The sequence below is a fragment of the Scyliorhinus canicula genome, chromosome 5 (assembly GCF_902713615.1).
Source record: "Scyliorhinus canicula chromosome 5, sScyCan1.1, whole genome shotgun sequence".
Classification (NCBI taxonomy): domain Eukaryota; kingdom Metazoa; phylum Chordata; class Chondrichthyes; order Carcharhiniformes; family Scyliorhinidae; genus Scyliorhinus; species Scyliorhinus canicula.
The window spans coordinates 12,054,091-12,075,088 of record NC_052150.1 but is presented as its reverse complement, the minus strand read 5'-3'; the positions used below and the strand labels follow the sequence as shown (position 1 = coordinate 12,075,088).

General features: G+C 43.7%; 1 protein-coding gene across 2 annotated transcripts in view; it reads left to right on the top strand.

Annotated features, from left to right (window-relative positions):
- kif15 (kinesin family member 15) overlaps window positions 1-20,998 on the top strand; it is a 230,583-nt gene that overhangs the window by 161,039 nt on the left and 48,546 nt on the right. For both annotated transcript variants that reach the window (XM_038796594.1, XM_038796595.1), the window contains 11 exons: window positions 181-360; window positions 988-1,197; window positions 2,202-2,327; window positions 2,841-2,963; window positions 3,573-3,696; window positions 5,219-5,319; window positions 9,094-9,303; window positions 14,156-14,333; window positions 14,517-14,658; window positions 15,253-15,394; window positions 19,298-19,495. In XM_038796594.1, coding sequence (XP_038652522.1) covers window positions 181-360; window positions 988-1,197; window positions 2,202-2,327; window positions 2,841-2,963; window positions 3,573-3,696; window positions 5,219-5,319; window positions 9,094-9,303; window positions 14,156-14,333; window positions 14,517-14,658; window positions 15,253-15,394; window positions 19,298-19,495 — 1,734 coding nt within the window. The remainder of the gene's footprint in view (window positions 1-180; window positions 361-987; window positions 1,198-2,201; window positions 2,328-2,840; window positions 2,964-3,572; window positions 3,697-5,218; window positions 5,320-9,093; window positions 9,304-14,155; window positions 14,334-14,516; window positions 14,659-15,252; window positions 15,395-19,297; window positions 19,496-20,998) is intronic.

Here is a 20,998-nt window from a genome sequence, read left to right as displayed (position 1 = left end):
TGCTCCTTCCGTGGCCAACAAGTCCGGGAATGGGACTTGAACCCTAATCTTCTGGCTCAAATGTAGAGATGCTACTTGCTGAACCACAAGACTCCAGCCATAGGTGAGGGAGAACTAGCAACTGTACCGAATTGTCAAATTAAATTTTCTTGAATAATACACTTCTGTCTTCCTTAATAGGCCGGCGAAAGCAAGGATTTTCTGTGCAAATGCTCCTTCATTGAGATTTACAACGAACAAATATTTGATCTGTTAGACGCCGCTTCAACCGGCCTATTTCTTCGAGAAAACATCAAAACAGGGGTCTTTGTAGAAGGGGTGGTCGAACAAGTTGTAACTTCAGCAGCTGAGGCCTATCAGGTAATTTAGTACCACTTCACTTACAATGTCGACACTTTATTTAGTAATGATCACCCCAGGTTTCACTGTTTTATCTTGCCAGAATTATAGTTGGTCAGGTCACTTGCCATGTTGCAGATCGGCATTAAATTTTTTTTTAAGAGGATTTGTTTTATATACAGGTGTTTTTCCAGTGGTTCATTAAACAAGCAAAAGTGGTCTATTAAATCAACTAAATTTTATCGTACTGTTAACTGCAGTGGGTAATGCTGCAATAGATTATTTGTTGATGTTTGAGCTATTGTGCTTGTTTAAAACTACATAAAATTCTTGTGGCAAATGAAGTAATGGCATCATACTGATTGTGTTAAGCAAGACCATTTACAAACTTTCAAAAAGTGTTTTAAGATTTGCAAGATAACTAATTCTCTTTTTAGTTTATGAATTCAACTATAATTGGCCATTAACTCAAATTTTCTGTTTGTCATGAAAACCTATGATTTAATTGAGTAATTTGATGACTATTTATTTTCCTACTTGTGTCCCGTTGTCATGAATGTATTTAAAATTTACAAATGCAATCTTTTAATGTATAGGAACTGTTGGAAGGTGCAGAAATGGAATGAAACATTTCCTAATTTTTGGTAGGTGTTATCCATGGGATGGCGGAATCGAAGTGTAGCATCCACCTCAATGAACAGAGAGTCATCGCGGTCTCATGCTGTCTTCACAGTTACTATACAATCAAAGGAAAACGTCAACAACCTAGTTAACATTCGAACATCGCAGCTGAACCTGGTTGACTTGGCAGGGTCAGAACGACAGAAGGATACGCACGCTGAAGGGCTTCGGTTAAAGGCACGGACAGTTGTCCTTCTGTTTACAATTGCTAATTACAGGGACCATTTACTTCATCCCACAGATGCTGCAGTTACAATAACTCAGGGCTGGATATTCAATGGGAGTGGCACATCTGTCTGTGGGCTTATTGAAGTTCTTTGCTTAAGGGTCCCATCCCACTCCACCAGCATTTTATCCACTGTGGTGGGAGGTGCACACCAAACGGACAACCCAGCAGCTTTAGCTGCACAGGCTAATGTGCGGCAAGGGGGTACCTACTTTGTGGATTGCTTGGGCCGTTTGAAGCACTCGCTCCTCTAGGTCATCCTCACGCTCACAGCCTCCTCTTCCTCCTCCTCCTCTCTCTCTCTCTCTCTCCCTCCGCCCCCCTGACCTCAGATTTCCTAGATTCCTTGTCTTGGGACTACCTGGCTATCCAGTTGGCTAGCTGTTCTCGAAAGGTGTGATTTCCCCTACCCCTGAGATAGGGGCAGAAACCTCACCTTAAACCATTTAATGCCGATCCCAGCGCTGCATTGCTGGATGGCAGTATTATAACTGTTTTGTCCATGTGAATAGATAGGGATTTTTACCATGTACAGAAATATTTCAGTACAGTTTGAGTTCACATGGCATTTCGGCAAATCTTGATTCTAAATTTTAAAATTCTTAATTTTTCTCACTGAATTTCTTTTATTATAAATGTAGAGTATCCAATTCTTTTTCCAATTAATGGGCAATTTAGCGTGGCCAATCCACCTACCGTGCACATCTTTGGGTTGTGGGGGTGAATCCCACGCAGACATCGGGAGAATGTGCAAACTCAACACGGACAGTGGGCCGTGACCGAACCCGGGCCCTCGAAGCTGTGAGGCAGCACTGAACTCTTATGGCTGATTGAACACTGTTATAATTATTTTACTTTCATCAAGCACCGTTATTAAAAAAATTCTGAAAATTAAACTAGGAAAATTATTTTAATGTTTTTTTTGTTATCACTTCTCCTTTCCTGCATGTTCTAGGAGGCGAGCAGTATAAACCGATCACTGAGTTGTCTGGGACATGTCATTATGGGCCTTGTTGACGTGGCTAATGGAAAAAACAGACACATCTGTTACCGAGATTCTAAACTGACATTCTTGTTGAGGGTAATGTAACTACTAGATTGTTGAACACTTCTTGGGAGATTTTAAACAATTAAAAGATTTTTTTCTGCTAATTGGTTAGTTATTACAATTTTGTAATATTAAAAATTATGTACAACAAAAACTTAATTTTGGAAGCGGGTACCTTTATATATAAAAAAAAAATTACTTTATCAGAGTTAGAATGCCAGAGTTCAAGAGTGTGGACAGGGGCAAAGCCCTAATCCAGGTCCTTGCCTGCTCCAAAAACCAATTCAAATTGAATCCAATTCATGGTCACCACAAGAGAGACATACCAGATCCAGACATTACACCTGACCTCACGCTCATCTTAGTTGTGCAGCAGCTGCAAATTTGCAACCATGCCTTTGCATAAGTGTATCTCTGATAAAATTTTAATGATCCATACTGATTAACAAGATAAGAATCAATAGATAGCACATTTTTGGGAAGTTGGTTACCTGTTTTCTAATAGCAGAATGGCTATCAACAGGTTAATGAATAATTTTGTTGCAGGACTCTCTTGGAGGAAATGCAAAGACTTACATCATTGCAAATGTTCACCCTGGGTCACGGTGTTTTGGTGAAACGCTCTCCACACTTCAGTTTGCCCGTAGAGCTAAGCTGATCAAAAATAAAGTGAGTTAAAGTTCTTGACTTGTTCACTGTGTATCTCTAATGTTGATTAATCAAGTTATGGTTATGCATTTTTTTCATGTAATTGAGAATATGTAACAGGCTGTCTAATCATTCAGCTGGTTATGGAGCAGTTGAGCCATACAAACCCCAGGAAGGTTCAATCTTCAGTATAGGTTGAATCAGCTGGGGTGGCAGTAGAAATATTACAGTTGGCTTCAATATTCAAGTTAAGGGTGAGGGAAGTGGGAATTGAGTTCTTGATTATTCTCCAATGACCATTGATGGAAAGTGTTTGTGTATTAATATTGTGCAAGAAATGGAGCAGGAAAAATAGTGTTTGAAAACCTGAATGTGAAAGGTCATGTTTCAGTCTGTAAAATCTACAATCCCTTTATATATTTCATTTAATATTTTTTATTCTTTTAAAACTGAACTGTAATGATCCATGTGAATGCTCTCTTGGAAGTATAAACATTAGATTTTCCATTATTCTTATAAACCTTGTAGTAGGCTAATGCTGTTCAAGAACACCGTATAAAATTGTTACCGTGTGATTATTTGGTTACTGTTTAATTGATGTAGCACCAACTTATTCCCTCTTTGTTGTAGGCCATAGTAAATGAAGATACTCAAGGCAACGTCCACCAGCTGCAGGCAGAAATCAAGAAGCTGAAAGAACAGCTTTCTGAGCTGTCTAAAGGACATATTTCACAGGAGGTGGAGGCTAACCGAGGTAAGGATTCCAGTTAAGACCAGGAACTTTGAGAAATAAAGGATTGGCCTTCAGGAAACAAGTACAAAGGGCAGCATGGTGGCCTAGTCGTTAGCACAACCGCCTCACGGCGCTGAGGTCCCAGGTTCGATCCTGGCTCTGGGTCACTGTCCGTGTGGAGTTTGCACATTCTCCCCGTGTCTGCGTGGGTTTCGCCCCCACAACCCAAAAATGTGCAGAGTAGGTGGATTGGCCACGCTAAATTGCCCCTTAATTGGAAAAAATAATTGGGTAATCTAAATTAAAAAAAAAAAAAAGGAAACAAGTACAATATCAATTTGACACCAAATGGATGAGGACTGTAACAAAATATAAATGGATGTTATCGAACATGCACAATTTGCTTGCAAATTGATTTCAGAACAGATAATTTGAGATGATCCCATTTTGGTAAGAATAAGGAGGCTACCTAGTCCTTGGAAAATAAGAGTTTAAGTAGGGTAAAGGGATAGAAGGGGGCGGATACACAAATCATTGTAAGTAGCAATGTAGATTGACAGTCGTAAACATCACCAGAATTGAGGTCCATTTCTAGATGAGCACAATTGAAAAGCAGAGAAGCTATACTCAAAGACTTTGGTTAGAAAACACTTGGAATGCAGTGCACAATTCTGATCTATTACAAAAAATGTATAGATTACTGGAGAAATACAGAAATGATTTACAAAACTCCTGGAACTGAAAGGGTACAACAATTTGCAAAAGCTGAACCAGATTGAGATTGGGGCTCTTTCTCTCCAAGGAGTGTTTTATCAGCTGGATGTCGAGAAGCTGTTTCCATTTGGTGGAAATATAAATCCAACAAGGAATTCGGGTGAAACTTCTATACCTGAAGCAATGAGAATGGAACTCGTTGCCACATGGTGCAGATGAGACAATTGGCATAGATGCATTTAAGAGAAAGCAAGATAAGTGCATCAGGGAGAAGGGGATAGAATGATATGTTGCCTGCCTGGTGTGTTCCAGCTAATATTCACCCGTCAATCAGAAACATTTTTTAAAAAAGTCTGCTCATTATTGCATTGTTCTTTGGGAGTTTTCTGGATGGAAATTGGCTGCTGCGTTTCATACGTCCTAACAGTGATTAAGCTTCAAAAGTAGATGCCTGAAAAGCACCTTCAGACATTCTGAGGGTGTGCAAGGCACTATATAAATATATCTTTCTAATTCAATTTTGTATAAGAGAAAAGAATACGAGATCTCTGAGTTATTTAAGAAAACGCCTGAGCTTAATGAAGGAACTTTTATGTTAGTGCCTGCTGCAATCAAGTGGTCTCTGCAACAGACCCTTCAGTTAGCCACAGGAAGCATTCAAGTCTATAAAACATCAATCAGTTAATTGTTGCTGAGCAGTTTACTTGGCTTGCTTTATTTAAACAGTTTTGTTGGGTCCAAGCAAAGACATTTCTCTGCTAATGTGAAGTTCGCAGCTTTTAAGAATCCACCCAAAATTTATTTTAAATGTTTTCTTTCAATTTATCAGATGCTGTTTCTGTGGATGGAAATGAAATAGATTGCAATGAATGGAAGAATCGTTTTCTGGAAGCCATGCTTCTGTGGGAGAACAGTGAAAGCCAAAACCAGGTTGGGTTCCAGCTACATTTCTTTCCCTTGGAGGAGAGGGCAAAGTAATCTCAGATACTGAAGCAGTCCAAGTCCACTGCACCAAGCTGTCCAAGTCCACTGCACCAAGCTGATAAGTGGCAAGTAGCATTCGTGCCACACAAGTGCCAGGCAATGACTATCTCCAATGAGAGAAAATCTACCACCGTTCCTTGATAGACAGTGATAATGGCCAGAAGCTTAGCTGGGCTAGTGTAAGAAGGTTGCGTCAGAGGCTAGGAATTCTGTGGTGAGTAACTCACCTTATTTACCCAAAACCATCTACTAGATATCATGTACAAGATACAAATCAGGAGTATGATGAAATGCTCTCCACTGGCCTGGATGAGTGTAGTTCAACAACACTCGAAGCTCGGAACCATCCAGGACAAAGCAGTCTGCTTGATTGGCATCCCATCACCCGCCATAAATTTTCACTCCTTCCACAGCAGCCCAAAGTGTGTACCAGCTACAAGATGCAATGCAACAACTTGCCAAGGCTTCTTTGGCACCATCGTCTTGTACTTAGAAATATTTTATATTCGGTCCTGCTTTCTTTGATCCAGGTCTCTCGCTGTAATATCATAATTCCATTTGTCAACTTGTGCCAGGGGTTCACCAGTCTTTTTAATCCTGTGCATTCACATCCATGTGAATGAATCTTTTATAACTCACCCCCTTACTCTGACCCCATCTACTAATTTAGAACTAAACGCTCCAAGTATTTTATTTCCCTTGATACTACTCTGACCTATCCTCCTTATCAGTTAATACTTCTCTACTTCCCACAGTCAATTTTCCTACTCCTCCACTCTGGTTTTCCCTTGGGTTCCCATTCCCCTGCCAATCAGGTTTAAACCCTTCCCAACAGCAGTAGCAAACATTCCTGCAAGGGCATTAGTCTCAGCCCTGTTAAGATTCAAATCTTGTCAAGATCCCACCTGTCTCAGATCTGGTCCCAGTGTCTCAGATATCCAAAACCCTCCGGGTGGCATGGTGGTGCAGTGGTTAGCACTGCTGCCTCATGGAGCTGAGGACCCGAGTTTGATCAAGGCCCCTGGTCACTGTCCGTGTGGAGTTTGCGCATTTGCCCCATGTCTGTGGGTCCCACCCCCACAACCCAAAGATGTGCAGGGCAGGTGGATTGGCCACGCTAAATTGCAACTTAATTGGAAAGAAATAATTGGGTACTTATAAATTTATAAAGAAAAAAGGTATCTAAAGCCCTCTATTTCTCCAGCCACGTGTTGAACTGCTTGATCTTCCTATTATGCTCACTAACATGTGGCACTGGGAGTAATCCTGAGATTACTGCTCTCGGGGTACTGCTTTTCCATTTCCTCCTTAACTCCATAAAATCTGCTTTCAGGATCTGCCCCTTTCTTGCCTATGCCATTGGTCCCAATATGGACCATGACCTCTGGCTGTTCACCCTCCCCCAAAACAATGTCCTGCCACTGCTTTGTGACATCCTTGACTCTGGCACCAAAGAGGCAACATACCATCCTGGAGTCAGGTCTGCAGCCACAGAAACACCTCTCTACTCTTCTAACTATGGAATCCCGTACTACTAAAGCACTTTCACTCTTCCTTCTCTCCTCCAAGCAGCCCTTGGTGCCATGAACCACACTTTTGGAGCATCCAAAGATATACAGGTTAGGTGGATTGGCCATGCTAAATTGTTCCTGTGTCCAAAGATGTGTATGTTGGGTGTGATTACGGAGATAGGGCGCGGGGTGATCTAGGTAGGGTGCTCTTTCTGAGGGTTAGTGCAGACTCGATGGGCCGAATGACCTCTCTGCACTGTATAGATTCTATGGCTCTTCTGAGGAACCATTGCATTCACCAGTATCCAAAATGGTTCAGTAGTTAAGAGAGTGAGATGGCCTCCGGGGGATACACAACCTGCCTGGTTCTCTTAGCTGCTCTGGCGGTCACCCATTCTCTGTCTGCCTGTGTACTTAGCTGCAGTGTGCCCACCTAGCCACGTAACCCTCAGCTTCGCAGATGCATCACAGCAACTCCTGCTGCCACAACCTGTGCCCACCCCCCTGCCAATCGGGGCTGGTTTAGCACACAGCTAAATTGCTGGCTTTGAAAGCAGACCAAGGCAGGCCAGCAGCACGGTTCAATTCCCGTACCAGCCGTCGGGACGGGCGCTGGAATGTGGTGACTCGGGGCTTTTCACAGTAACTTCATTTGAAGTCTACTTGTGACAATAAGCGATTTTCATTTTTTCATTTCATTTTCAATCTAGTTTAAACCCTTTCCAACAGCAGGAGCAAATCTCCCTGCCAGGGCATTAGTCCCAGTCCTCATAAGGTGTAAACCATCCTTGTACAGGGCCTGGAGCTCAAATGTTTGTAGCTGACGACACTTCCTGCATATGTAGTCATGGAGGGCCCTTTGTACATGCATGACCTCCCACATCTAGCAGCACATGGCCGAGCTGCACTGGCATGCCTTAAACTTTATATTAAGTGTTTACTCGCCTGACACTCACCAATCGTCGTCATCTCTCCCTTTCATGCCTCATTATGAAATCTCGCTGCTCTCCCTTTAGCATTTGTTTATCGCATGGGCTCCTCTCACTTGAACTAGCTCTTTCTGAACTTCCGGCTCCTTTCGTGCTCATTTTGAACTCCTGGCTCCTGTTGTGCTCGTGGAAACTAGGTGCAGGTTATCCTCCCTCGGTTTCCACTGTCTCGCAGAGTGAACTCTTGTGCTTGCTCACGCACTCTCTCTCAGTGCTTTTAGCCTCTGCTGTTCTTGCTGACTCACGCTCTATCTCTCCATTCCTTTAAGCCCCCACTGTTCCTACTGATTCTGATCACCCAAGATGGTGGTTCGCTATAATCTTGCCACGGGTAGTTAGGGATGGTCAATAAATGCTGGCCTTGCCAATGATGCTCATATCCCAAGAATGAATATATTTTTAAAACTAGATGATTTAAGCCATTTTAATTAATTTGGCCAATTTGGATTTATTTGATTAACAGTGATGTTGGCTTTATCAATATGACTTAGAATCACTATTGTGCAGAAGGAAGCCATTCGGCCCATCGGGTCTGCACTGACCCTCTGAGCGAGCACCCTACCGAACCCCACCTAATCGTTTGGACACTAAGGGGCAATTTAGCATGGCCAGGCCACTTAACCGGCACATCTTTACACAGAGAGTGGTGGGTGTGTGGAATGCACTGCCAGCAGAGGTGGTGGAGTCAGAGTCATTAGAGACAGGTACATGGACAGCAGTAAATTGAAGGGGTGTAGGTTAGGTTGATCTTAGATTAGGATAAATGGTCAGCACAACATCGTGGGCTGAAGGGCTTGTACTGTGCTGTACTGTTCTATGTTCTATCTTTGGACTGTGGTAGGAAAGCGGAGCACCCGAAGGAAACCCACACAAACACGGGGATAATGTGCAAACTCCACAAAGACAGTCACCCAAGGCTGGAATTGAACCCAGGTCTCTGGCGCTGTGAGGCAGCAATGCTAACCAGTATGCCACCATGCTGCCCATTCCTATTAATCCATTGCAGGTTGGAATTGCAGTAGCACTCAAAAGTGATATTGACCTAGACCATGGTGTAGGAATCAAGATGACTCATTGTGGGAATTCTATTGTGTTAACCATGTCTCAGAAAGCATTTGACTGGAAAGACAGAAAGCAAGTGGGCATGGAAAAGAAAGTATTCCTCCTATTGCTGAAAAAACTTGTGTGTCTTGATTCTTTATTCCATTTTCGTTTTTCAGAACCTGAAAGAAAACATTGGCCAACTTAAAGATGTGTGCGCTAAAAAGGAAAAGATACTTCAGTCAAACAAAATGATTGTGAAGTTCAGGGAGACAAGCATAGCACGACTGGAAAAGTACCTGAAAGAATCCCAAGGAAATCTACCTCCTGATGAAAAGGATGCAGAGATCGTTGAGTTGAGGGAGGAAATTCAAACTTTAAAAAAGCAGGTGGGATATCTGGAAAGAAAGAGCCTGCTTAGAATTTTAACGCGCATATTTATCTTGAAACATCTTCAAATAGAGTAATTAATTTGGATTGTTGACACCTTGCATTATGAAATCACTTTCAATTCAGTTTAGGGAAACAAGAGATTGAATCAATGTATTTGGCCAACAGTTTAAGATGAATTTAGTGTTGATGGTGTGTTATAGTTCAATCAAGGAGACTTCTGGTGGCGACCATGAATTGAGTGGTCGCACACAGGGCAGCTTCTGCTTGAAGGCATAGAAAAGAGCTCTTTTTACCCATTGATGGGAGTAACTTCAATGGAAAAGTGTAGCTGAAGGTCAGAGGTGAAGTTCCACCCTGGGTGTGGCTGGTTACCAGACCTGGCTAAGGAGTTGGAAGAGACTTCTGATGCAGCAGCTCTTGGAAAAATGGCTGAGGGGGAGGGTCAGTACAGGTTGGAAGACCCCAGATGGAACAGTTCATGGCTTTCATCAGGGAAGACGTCCGTCAACAAAAGAAAGATGCAGGAGCACCAATCGAACTCCATCGAAGGGGCTGTGGCGTCCCTGACTGAATCGATCGAAAGGGTTCAAAACTGGAGGCACAGGGGTCGCAGATCCGAAAGATGGTGAGGGTGATGTTGGGCCATAGCGATCGGGTGGTGAACGGAAGTGGGGTGGGGGAGGGAGGGAGGGCGAAGCGACGTGGCAGGGTTGGAGAAGGAGCGTGGTCAGGGACGGAGAAGGGGGCCATCTTGGATGGGCAAAATTAGAAGAGGCAGAGCCGAAAAGAGAGGATGATGGACGGTAAAAGGGAATGGAGGATTAAGTCCCTGGTAAGGCTTATAACGTGGAACTTGCGAGGGCTCAATGGACTGGTGAAAAGATCTCGTGTTTTCACGCACCTCAGAAGCTTGAAGGCGGAGGTGGTCTTTCTGCAGGAGACGCACCTCATTGTGAAGGACAAGGTTAGGTTGAGAAAGGGATGGGTGGATCAGGTATTTCACTAGGTGTTTGACTCAAAGTCCTTGAAGAGCAAGAAGATGAATGTATACGCACTGAATTGGAACAATGCACGCACCAGTTGATCATGGGAGGAGACTTTAATTGTGTTCTAGAGCCGAGTGTGGATAGGTTAAGCCCCAGGTCAATGGGAAGGATATGGATAGCAAAGGAGCTGGAAGGCTTCATTGAAAAGATGAGTATGATGGACCCATGGCGCTTAAGAACCCAGGGGAAGGGAGAACTCCTTTTCCTCATATTTACAGGGTGTACTCCAGAATTAACTTTTTCGTGGTGATCCGGGAGGTGTTGGTAGGGGTGGAGGGGGCAGAGTATGTGGGGATAGTAATTTCAGATCATGCGTCCCACTGGCTGGATGTTCGACTTGGATAGGGATGGGCTGTTAAATGTGAATGTGACCCCTGTCGAGAGGACGCCTACCAGACAGAGTGGTGTATATGGATGCGGAGAAGGCATTTGACCGGGTGGAGTGATGGTACATGCTTGAGGTCCTGGGAAGGTTTGGACCGAAGTTTGTGACATGGGTGCGCTTGTTATATATGGCACTGGTGGCGAGCGTACGGACCACTGATATAGACTCTCAAAGCTTTTGATTACACAGGGGAACAAGGTAGGGATGCCCGTTGTCACCTCTGCTGTTTGCCTCTGACAATGGCCCTTAGGGGGTCGGCAATAGAGCCTCTGACAATGGCCCTTAGGGGGTCGGCAGAGTGGCAATGGATTACGAGGGGGAGTAAGGAGTATCGGGTGTCGCTATATGTGGATGACCTGTTACTGTACGTGTCGGATCCGCTGGACAGGACGGGGAGTATTATGGGCCTATTAGGGAAGTTTGGGGTGTTCTCGGAACACAAGTTGAACATAGGGAAAAGTTGTTCCCGGTGAATGAGTTGGGTCCGAGAGCCAACCAAGGGGGAGGGATACCATTCAAAGTAGCGACATATAGGTTCAGATACCTGGGGATTCAGGTAATGGGGAGTGGGCGACGTTGCATAAATAGAATTCAACAAAGTTGGTGAGGGAGGATCTGAAGAGGTGAAACATGCTGAATCTGACTCTGGCAGGGAGGGTCCAAGTGGTGAAAACGAACGTCCTGCCAAGGTTGCTATTCCAGACATTTACGTTTTGTTGTGCCATAAAGCCTTTTTCCGTAAGTTGGATACGATTATCTCAGTTTGTGTGAGCAGGGAAGGTAGCATGGGTAAAGAGGACCCTGTTACAGAGGCAGAAATGGGGGTTGGCATTGCCAAACCTGCTGCATTATTATTAGATGGAGAAGGTGAGGCGGTGGTGGGAAGGAGAGGGGGGCAGAATGGGTTAGGATGGAGGAAGAATCTTGTAGAGGGTCCAGCCTGAGGGCAATGGTGACGGCGGTGTTGCCGCTGGCGCCAAGGAAATATACGGAGAGCCCAGTGGTGTAATCCACAGTGAAAGTCTGGAACCAGTTGAGGAGGCACTGATGTTAACAGCTTTGTGCAAAAACCACGGATTTGAGCCGGGGAGGGACAGATGGTATGTATAAGAAGTGGGGCTAGTTAGCATGAGGGATCTGTACCTACAAGAGAGGTTTGTCAGTATAGAGGAACTGAAGGAAAGTGCAGGTCGTGAGAGGAAGCGAGTTTAGATACTTGCAGGTAAGAGACTTTGTGCGGAAGGTCTGGAAGGAGTTCCCCAAACTACTGCTGGAGGTGGAAGGGGAGGGCAGGATCGAAGACCTATATGGGTGGCTGGGCGAGCAGGTGGTGAAGATTAAGGGGGAGGGGCAGCTGGGAGGATGAGATAAATTGGGGAATATGGAGCGAAGTGCTACGCGGGGTAAACACAGCCTCCTTGGACGCGAGGGTGAGCCTGATATAATTCAAGGTGACAGGCGGTACATATGATTCAGGCAAAAAATGAGTGGGTTCTTCCAGAGGGTGACTGATGAGTGAGGAGTGGGCGGGGATCAGCAAAGCACGCGCACATGTTGAGGGTTTTGAGAAGCTAGAGAGATACTGGGAGGGAGTGTTTGCCGCGCTAATGAGAATCGTGTGGAGGAGGTTGGACTGGACCCTTTGGCGATGTTGGGATATTGGGGGGGCGGTGTTCGGGATATCGGAGAGGCCGGAGCTGATGGAAGGGAGGGTAATATTCTTGTCAGATGGCCTGATTTATAGTACAAGAACACTTATAGTTAAAGTTATTAACATTAACTGTGGGTCAACTATATAACAAAACAACAGATGAATAACAGCATGATCATGCAGAGACAACCTCTCTCCCAGCTCTCCAGTCAGTCTGTCATGGAACTCTAGCATTCACTTGTATACTAATGAGACACCTAGTGGGCAGTCGGTGAATTACAACACAGCCATGATATCACTACAGGGAGGATGGCTCATGTTGTGACCTTCGCCTCTCTGGTTGCCCGGTGAAGGACTTTATTGGAATAGCGGTCAGCAACGGCGCCGGGGGTGGCGGTCTGGCTGGGAGACTTGTACGACTTTCTCCGTCTGGCAACGATTAAATACGAATTGAGGGGTTTTAAGCCAAGGTGGGATTTTGTCGTGGCCATGTTTGAGGAGTTGTTCGTCAAGGATGGAGGGAGCAAATTTTTACAAACTATAATTGTGTGATGGGGAGTATGTTCCCTGGACTTGTCTTATTTTGTAACCATTTGAATATGTTTGGAATAAAATGCGTTTAAAGAGTCTTGGTGATCTGGCAACATGGACTTTTACATGCATGTTGTAGAGTGGAGCTATGGATAGTGATAATAGAGACTCCAGCTTTCTTTCCATCACATGGCTGACCAGGAACCTTTCCCACTCTTACTGCCTCCCATTGTTTTGTATTAAAAGGATTTGCAGGTTGTCATTCAACCCGTTTAACACACCTTCCTTGGCTGTCAAGTCCTCGTTGGAACTTAAACCTGGAGCTTCTACTCTGAGCAAGGATGCTATTCAATGTGCCACAATATCTCCAAATGATTAGTAACCCCTGATAAACTATGCAGTTGTAAAGTTCTACCTTTTCTTTTAAAGTAAACCAGGATAAGAATAATTAGTTCCGCATATCCTTGGAGCGAAGGAATCTAGAGGTACACGGTCATAGATCATTTAAAATAGCAGCACAAGTTAACGCCGCCATAGAACATAAAATTATTTTCAGAGGAACAATTGAAAAGCACTTAATTTATGTTAAACTTGTAAAGAACTTTAATATAAAAGCTGAATGTTAAAAAACAGTGCTTTGGCGAAAGAAAGAGGTCTTTGATATTTCATCAGAACCTTGATGTAGTATAGAAACTAGGTTAGAACCCCACTTAGGAATTATTGTGCACTGTTCTCCCAGTGTATATATAAGCATGGAGATGGTGCAAAAAATATTTACAAAATGATACTAGAACTAAGAAGGTATAGTTATCAGGAAACATGTAACATATTGAGCTTTTCTCAAGAAAATAGAGTAACCTAATAAAGGGCCTTGGTCTGAATCCTCTTAATTTTAGAAAAAGACTTCCACTGGTGGGGTATCCAGAACTCGGGGCCATATAGTCTTAAATAAATTCAATAAATAATTTAGAGTAGTTAGAATGTGCAACTTGTTTATCACATTGAGCAGACAAAAAAGTGGAAGAGGTGCCTTTATGGGAAAACTAGCGAAACACATGAGGGAGAAAGGATTGGAAAGCTATGTTGACAGGGTTCGAAGTAGGGTGCGAGGAGGCTCCCGTGGACGATAATTGCCAGAATGGATCAGTTGAGCCAAGTGACTTTTTATTGGTGTGCATTCAATGTAGTTTATATTAAGTTCCTTGTAGAAAATTTATAATGTTTTGTGCTACTAGATTGAACAAGACCCTCGGGTTGCCAGTTACGCAATGGAGAATCGTGCTCTGCGGGAAGAAAACAAATACCTGAACTCCTTGGAAAGTGTGAAACATGCTAAGGAAATTACCTTACACATGGCAGCAGAATTGGAAAGAGCATTTTTGGAAGCCTCTACTTCTGATAAAAATACTGGAGGTAAATCTACTGATAAATGTTTGTAATTTGATATGCAATTTACTCGACAAAGATCTGTTAACATTGTGTCTGCATAATCATGCATTGTATTCTTTTTGCTGTTCCTGATTTAGCACTAATATTTAGTGTATTGTTCCTTTCAATTGTAATATGCAAGAGATGCTTTGTCAATTCATTTATAAGGTCAGACGTGGTACCTGTCACCCGTCAAAGTTGAAAATGTCTCTGCAGTATCACAAGAAAGGCTTAAAGCTCGACTTCTGCAAGCACAGAGTGATTTATCTTCTGTGAAACAGGACTATGAGGAGTTTCAAGAGCTGACCAAGTAAGTTGACTAGTATTTGTTGTTTGAAAATTCTACCAACTTAGTGCCATCAGTCATAATTGTAGTTATTTAGTTATTTTGTTAATGTATGTGTTCAATTCCATTCATGACCAGGCCAGGGAGGTGAAGCAGACCAATGTTTAGTAAACTTTTTCTTCCCCCTCATCTCATATTAGGTAGGTGAGCAGGGGCAGCATGGTGGCACAGTGGTAGCACTGCAGTCTCACGGCGCCGAGGTCCCAGGTTTAATCCTGGCTCTGGGTCACTGTCCGTGTGGAGTTTGCACATTCTCCCCGTGTTTGCGTGGGTTTCGCCCCCACAAGCCAAAGACGTGCAAGGTAGGTGGATTGAACACGCTAAATTGCCCCTTAATTGGAAAAAATGAATTGAGTACTCTAAATTTATTTTTTTTAAAAAGGAAGGTGAGCAGTGTGGTACTGGAAAGAGCTGCTCAGTCACCCCGGGGATGTTGAGTTCCACTCATGCTTCTTGATACTGAGGTTAACTTGTAAATTCCAGAAAATCTTGGGAAAGGACTGCAATGCTGATTTTTATGGTCTGATTTATATAAACTGAGCTTTTTATTACTTTTAGGAAGAAACAAATGGAGTTGGATTTAGAGGTCCACACCCTTCAAAAGGCCAACCAGCATCTAGAAAATATTTTGGAGACAACAAAAGCTCTCACACGTCAGGAGGTCTTCCAGCTAAATAAGATGCATGCTGAGACAATTAAGGTACATATTCCATGACACATTCGTTATTAGTAATGGGATTTTTACACACTCCAGATTCAACTGAGGTTTGTTAAACTGATTTCAACGGAGACCTAAATGCTTGGGGTTGGAATCCATCATTCATTTGCACCATTTTAGCAAAATAAACTTTTTCTTTTGATTCCTGTGGAATTTGGTGCCCTGCCCCAAGAGGCGAGGAGATTACAGTGAAAGTAATTTGTACCAATTGTTATTATAGCTAATCCTTTTGAAAAAATATCCTTGCAACATTAGCTGACGCTGTCATTTTTCGAGGAGCAAGTCCGTGCACAATACACCACCTCTCAATTAAATTTTATTTGTGCAAACACTATTAAAGGAAAATCTTGTTCCTGTAAGTCCTCGAAAGCATCTTGAATTTGATTGCTGTGAAAATTATTGTCAGCATTTGTTGTTCATCCTGAATTGTCCATGAGAAATTAGCGGTGAGCTGTGTACTTGAGCCACTGCAGTACGTGAAATGAAGATACACCCAGTTTTTAAAAATAATATATTTTGTGGGATCACGGTGTAGCTGGCTACGCCAGCATTATTGTCCATTCCTAATTGCCTACATCACAATACCCTGTACTAGTGCGCAGTCAATTCCAGCCCCACTTGATCTGGAGTTGCAACACAGGTGAAATGAGAGATTTTATTTGAAGTACCAGAGGTCTTTGGTTGAGCCCAATAAACTACAGTCACCAGGTTTGTAACTTCAAAACACAAGTAACCTTTTATTGTGTACTGTATTATAATTAAATGGATAGAAAATGCAACTAACTCTCCTACCCCATTCCCGACCTGCCCCCTTTCTAACTTGCCCCACTTTCCACGCGCGCACACACAAAAAGGTGGTGGAAAGAAAATCAAAAAGAAGGGGATGTGGATCTCTGATGCACTGCAATGACTTCCAGTCGATGTCTTTCTGAAGTTCAGGCTTTCGGTTTTGTACTTCCTTAAAGGCTTGAGATGGTTTTCACTGCCGTTGCTGTTCACCTTCACTGTAGACTCAGTATCATTTCAGGTTTACAGCAATGGATGTGCCAGGCACTCATTACTTTCAGATAAATGGGAGAGAGAAGGAAAATGTACCGTTTCTTTCTAAGGTATAAACACTTCTGCTAAGTTCCCTCTGAAGGCATCATCGCTAGCCGTTGTCAGGTAGACAGTTGACTGATCAAAACTAGTCCCTCCAAAGCTGGTTCCCAAGATCCACTCAGTGCTGAGGAGTCTCGTTTCTCCTCTCCAAAATACAAAACAAAGACTCTTCGACCCTCCAAACCTGTACCGGTCATGATACCATCCTTGGCCAAAATCCTCAGCACTTCCTAGTGCCGTATCCCTCTATACACATCCTATCCATGTATTTGTCGAGATGTCTTTTGAACGCCATTAATATATCTTCCAAAGGGCAGCACGGTGGCGCAGTGGGTTAGCCCTGCAGCCTCACGGCGCTGAAATCCCAGGTTCAATCCCAGCTCTGGGTCACTGTCTGTGTGGAGTTTGCACATTCTCCCCGTGTTTGATGTGCAGGGTAGGTGGATTGGCCACGCTAAATTGCCCCTTAATTGGAAAAAATTAATTGGGTACTCTAAATTTATTTTTAAAAAATATATATATATATCTTCCATAACCTCCCCTGGCACTCACCTTCCAGGCACTCACCACCCTCTGTGTGAAACAAACCTGCCTCGCCCATCCCCTCTAAGCATTGCCCCTCAGACCTGAAATCTATGCCCCCTGGTGACTGACCCCTCCACCCTGGGAAAGAATGCCTGCCCATCCATTCTATCCATGCCCCTCATAATCTTGTAGATCTCTATCGGGTCACCCCTCAAACGTGGTTGTTCTAAATCCTGGGAACACAGTGTCCTGGCAAGCAGGTTGTTTCAACAGAGTCTTCTGCTTAAAAACACATCCCGATTATGGGTCCATTGCCAAAAATAATTTTAAAAATAAAATGAATGGGAACAAAGGAAATAATAGGAAGACTCTTACACCTATGAGAAGGTGGTGATAAGCCGCCTTGAGCCATTACAGTCCAGGTACTGTCAGTAAACCCTAAGTGCTGTTCGGAAGGAAGTTCCAGAATTTTGAACCCAACAGTGAAAGAATGGTGATATAGTTCCAAGTTAGGATGATGTGTAGCTTGGGGATGAACTTGCAGGTGCAGTGTTCGCATGTATGTGCTGCTCTTGTCTGAGATGGTAGAGGTTGTGGGATTGTCAAGTGGTGTCAAAGGAAACTTTGCGGACTTCCGGTGGCGGCTATGGAGGAGTAAGTTGCACATTGGTGGCTCCCACTCTGGTTGGACTTTTGGACCTTCCCCCCCGGTCTTTTCTTTGGTTTTAATCGGAAGATTTGTTGGCTGAGGCAGCTGGGCACTGTTTCCTCGCATTGGTTTATGGAAAAAAGGATCAGAAGTGTGCCAAAGGGCAGAAACAAGAAGCCAGTAGCGAGCGGTGTTGAAGTTGTAACGGGAGACAGTATGGCCGAGGGACGGTCCCCTGGAGTGGCAGCGCAGTGTGCAGCGAACCCAGTGATGCAGGCCATTCAGGATGGTTTCGCCAGACAGAAGCTGGAATGCCTGGACTCGATCAAGGAGTCAATTGATCGCCTGGAAAGCAGACTGGATGCCCAGGACCGTGTGATTCAGAAGGTGGAGAAGACGCTGCTGAAACAAGAGGAGCACCAAACGGCTGTGGAGCTGGAGGTGGGGATGCTGCGAGAACAGCAGAAAAGGCTCTTGGAGAGGGTGGAAGACCTTGAGAACCGGTCCCGCCGACAGAATCTAAGAATTTTCGGGCTTCCGGAGAGAGCTGAGGGAGCAGATGCTGGAGCATACGTGGCGGGTATGTTCGAAACGCTGCTGGGGGAGGGGGCATTCCCCCGACGGCTGGAGGTGGACAGGGCGTATCGGGCGCTTGCCAGGAAGCCGCGGGAAGGGGACCCTCCGAGGGCGATGGTGGTGAGATTCCACAGGTTCCTGGACAAGGAATGTATTCTGCGGTGGGCCAAGTGCACGAGAAGTTGCAAGTGGGAGAACAGCATCCTGTGTGTGTGTACCAGGACCTGAGCGTGGAGGTGGCGAGGAAGAGGGCAGGCTTCAATCAAGTCAAGGTGATTTTCTTTAAGAAGCAGGTGAAGTTTGGTCTTCACATAAATACCACAGTATTCATATGGTTGGCCCAAATTCAGTTTCTGGTCCATGATTACCCCAGCAATGATTTGGGTGATTCAGTGATGATAGTGCCATTGAACGTTACGGGGAAATGGTCATTGCTTGGAAATTGTGTAGCAAATATGTGGCTCGTCACTTATCAGTCCAACCCTGAATGTTGTCTGGGTTTGATGCATATTGACACAGGCTAATTCAGAATCGGAGGAGTGACAAATGGTGCTGAATATTGTCCAAGCATCTACGAATATCCTCATATCTGAACTTATGATAGAAGGAAGGTCATTGATGAAGCAGTTGACAATTGGGCCTGGGACACTACCCTGATGATTACCTCCTGCAGTGATATCCTGGAGCTGAGATGATTGACCTCAAACAACATAACCACATTCCTTTGTGCTAGGTATGACTCCAACCTGCAGAGCCTCTCGCATTCCAATTGTCTCCATTTTTGCAAGCGCTTCTTGCTGCCTTGGTCAAAGTCAAGGGCAGTCACTCTCGGGTTCAGCTCTTTTTGGTTTGTTTTGTTTTGGGCAGCCTTGATGTTGAAAAACAAAGTGTACCTAGTTTACCCCTGCACAGTAATGCTTTTCTGAAACTGTATTTTTTCCCCGTTACTGTCCGTTCGTGTTTGGATTTTGGATTAAACAATGGCGTTCACTATTATCAGATTGGACTCTAATACCTATCTTGTGATGTATTAGAATATGACTACTCCGACAAAACCTGTTTACAATCTACGATCTCGAATTATTCTACACATGAGTCCTGAAGGAACTCCTGGCGTCTGTGCAGAAATGGAGCCAGGAACTCAAGAAAGCGATATTATGAATGAGCCTTTGCCACCTGAAATGAATGAACAGGCTTGTGATGCAATTGCAGAAGAGCTTCGAATGGTGCAGGTTAGTGTTTTGGTTGACTTCTCTTAATTCCACTCTCTGTAGAGGCCTGTGTATAGTCTTGCCTGAAGCTGAATTCAGAATACTAGCTCTGTAATTCAGAATAGGAAAGGATGCTACACTGTCCCACTGCGATTGGAGTTGTTTGGTGATGGAAGTATAAAGATAGATTTGTTTTTATACAGTGTCTTTCCCCTCTTCAAAATGCCCTAAAGTGCTTTGCAGCAAATTAATTTGCTTCAAGTGTTGAGACAGCAATCCTGCATTCTGTTGCACACATTAGTTTTGTGTTGTCAGCTGAATTGGTCTCCTTCTGACTTTGATGCCCAAGGCCTCCAGAAAAAGAAGAAATAATTTTTTTTTTGCAGTTAAATAAGTCGGTTAATAATTCCCATGCTTTTATTATTTAATATTTACCATGCTTTATCCAAAACACCACATAATTTTGTGTGTCGTAAAACTGTTTTAAACTTCTGGTGCACAGTGCAGTTCAGTCTTTGCTTGTGTCCAGATAAGTTATTTGGCGATATATTTTTGTATTTAAAATAACTGTAGGATAGGAAAAGTAGTACTGTGGTGGTTAGATATTAAAGAGAGAACTTGCATTTCAGCACATCCTTGATTGCTGTATGACCAAGAATTGGTTTTGAAGCACAGCCATTTTGCTATGCAGGCAAACACTGCACCCAAATTTGTTGTGTTCCCCCAAGCAGCAAACGAGATGAACAAATGGTGGCGATAACACCAGGAGAACCCCTGCTCTTCAGTAGTGCCATGGCAGATGTCTTCTGTGTGTGCAAGCTATCTCTTCCAACAGTACAGCAGTCTGTTTGTTGTACTTTAGTGTCTTTTAAAAAAAAATGTTTATTAAAAATGTTTTGTAATAAACACCTGGGTTGTAATGCAGAACAATGGCAGCAGCGTGGGTTCAATTCCCGTACCGGCCTCCCCGAACAGGCGCCGGAATGTGGCGAGTAGGGGCTTTTCACAGTAACTTAATTGAAGCCTACTTGTGTAAATAAGCGATTTATTTTTATTATTATTATTATATTAAAACCCCCATGAACCATTGCACTCCAACAGGGCGCTATATATATTTTGAAACAATCGGAACAGAATCCCACGTAAAACTGAAGACGAAACTAAAAATTTTACCCAAACAAGAACAGGAAAATGTAAAAATAAACATGGAACCCCAACAATCCAACATGCCCATCCATAACACCCAAGAAACTCAATCTGCGGATTGTGATGATTCTTTTTCCAAGGTAGTTACTCGAAAGCAGTTTGGCTGGAGCCTCAGAGGCTGTCTCCGCCATTTTTTCTGTCGACGAGCTCTGAGGGGCCTCCGATTCAGTTAGCGAACCTTTATTGTCTGCTTTTTTCCCCCTGACGTTTCTGGGTGTTTCACCTATACAGGATCCATATCCCATTAATTATCTAGGTTTTCAAAAGAAAATACCCCCTAAAACTAAGAGAAAAGAGCAGAAAGTGCAATGCCTCCGT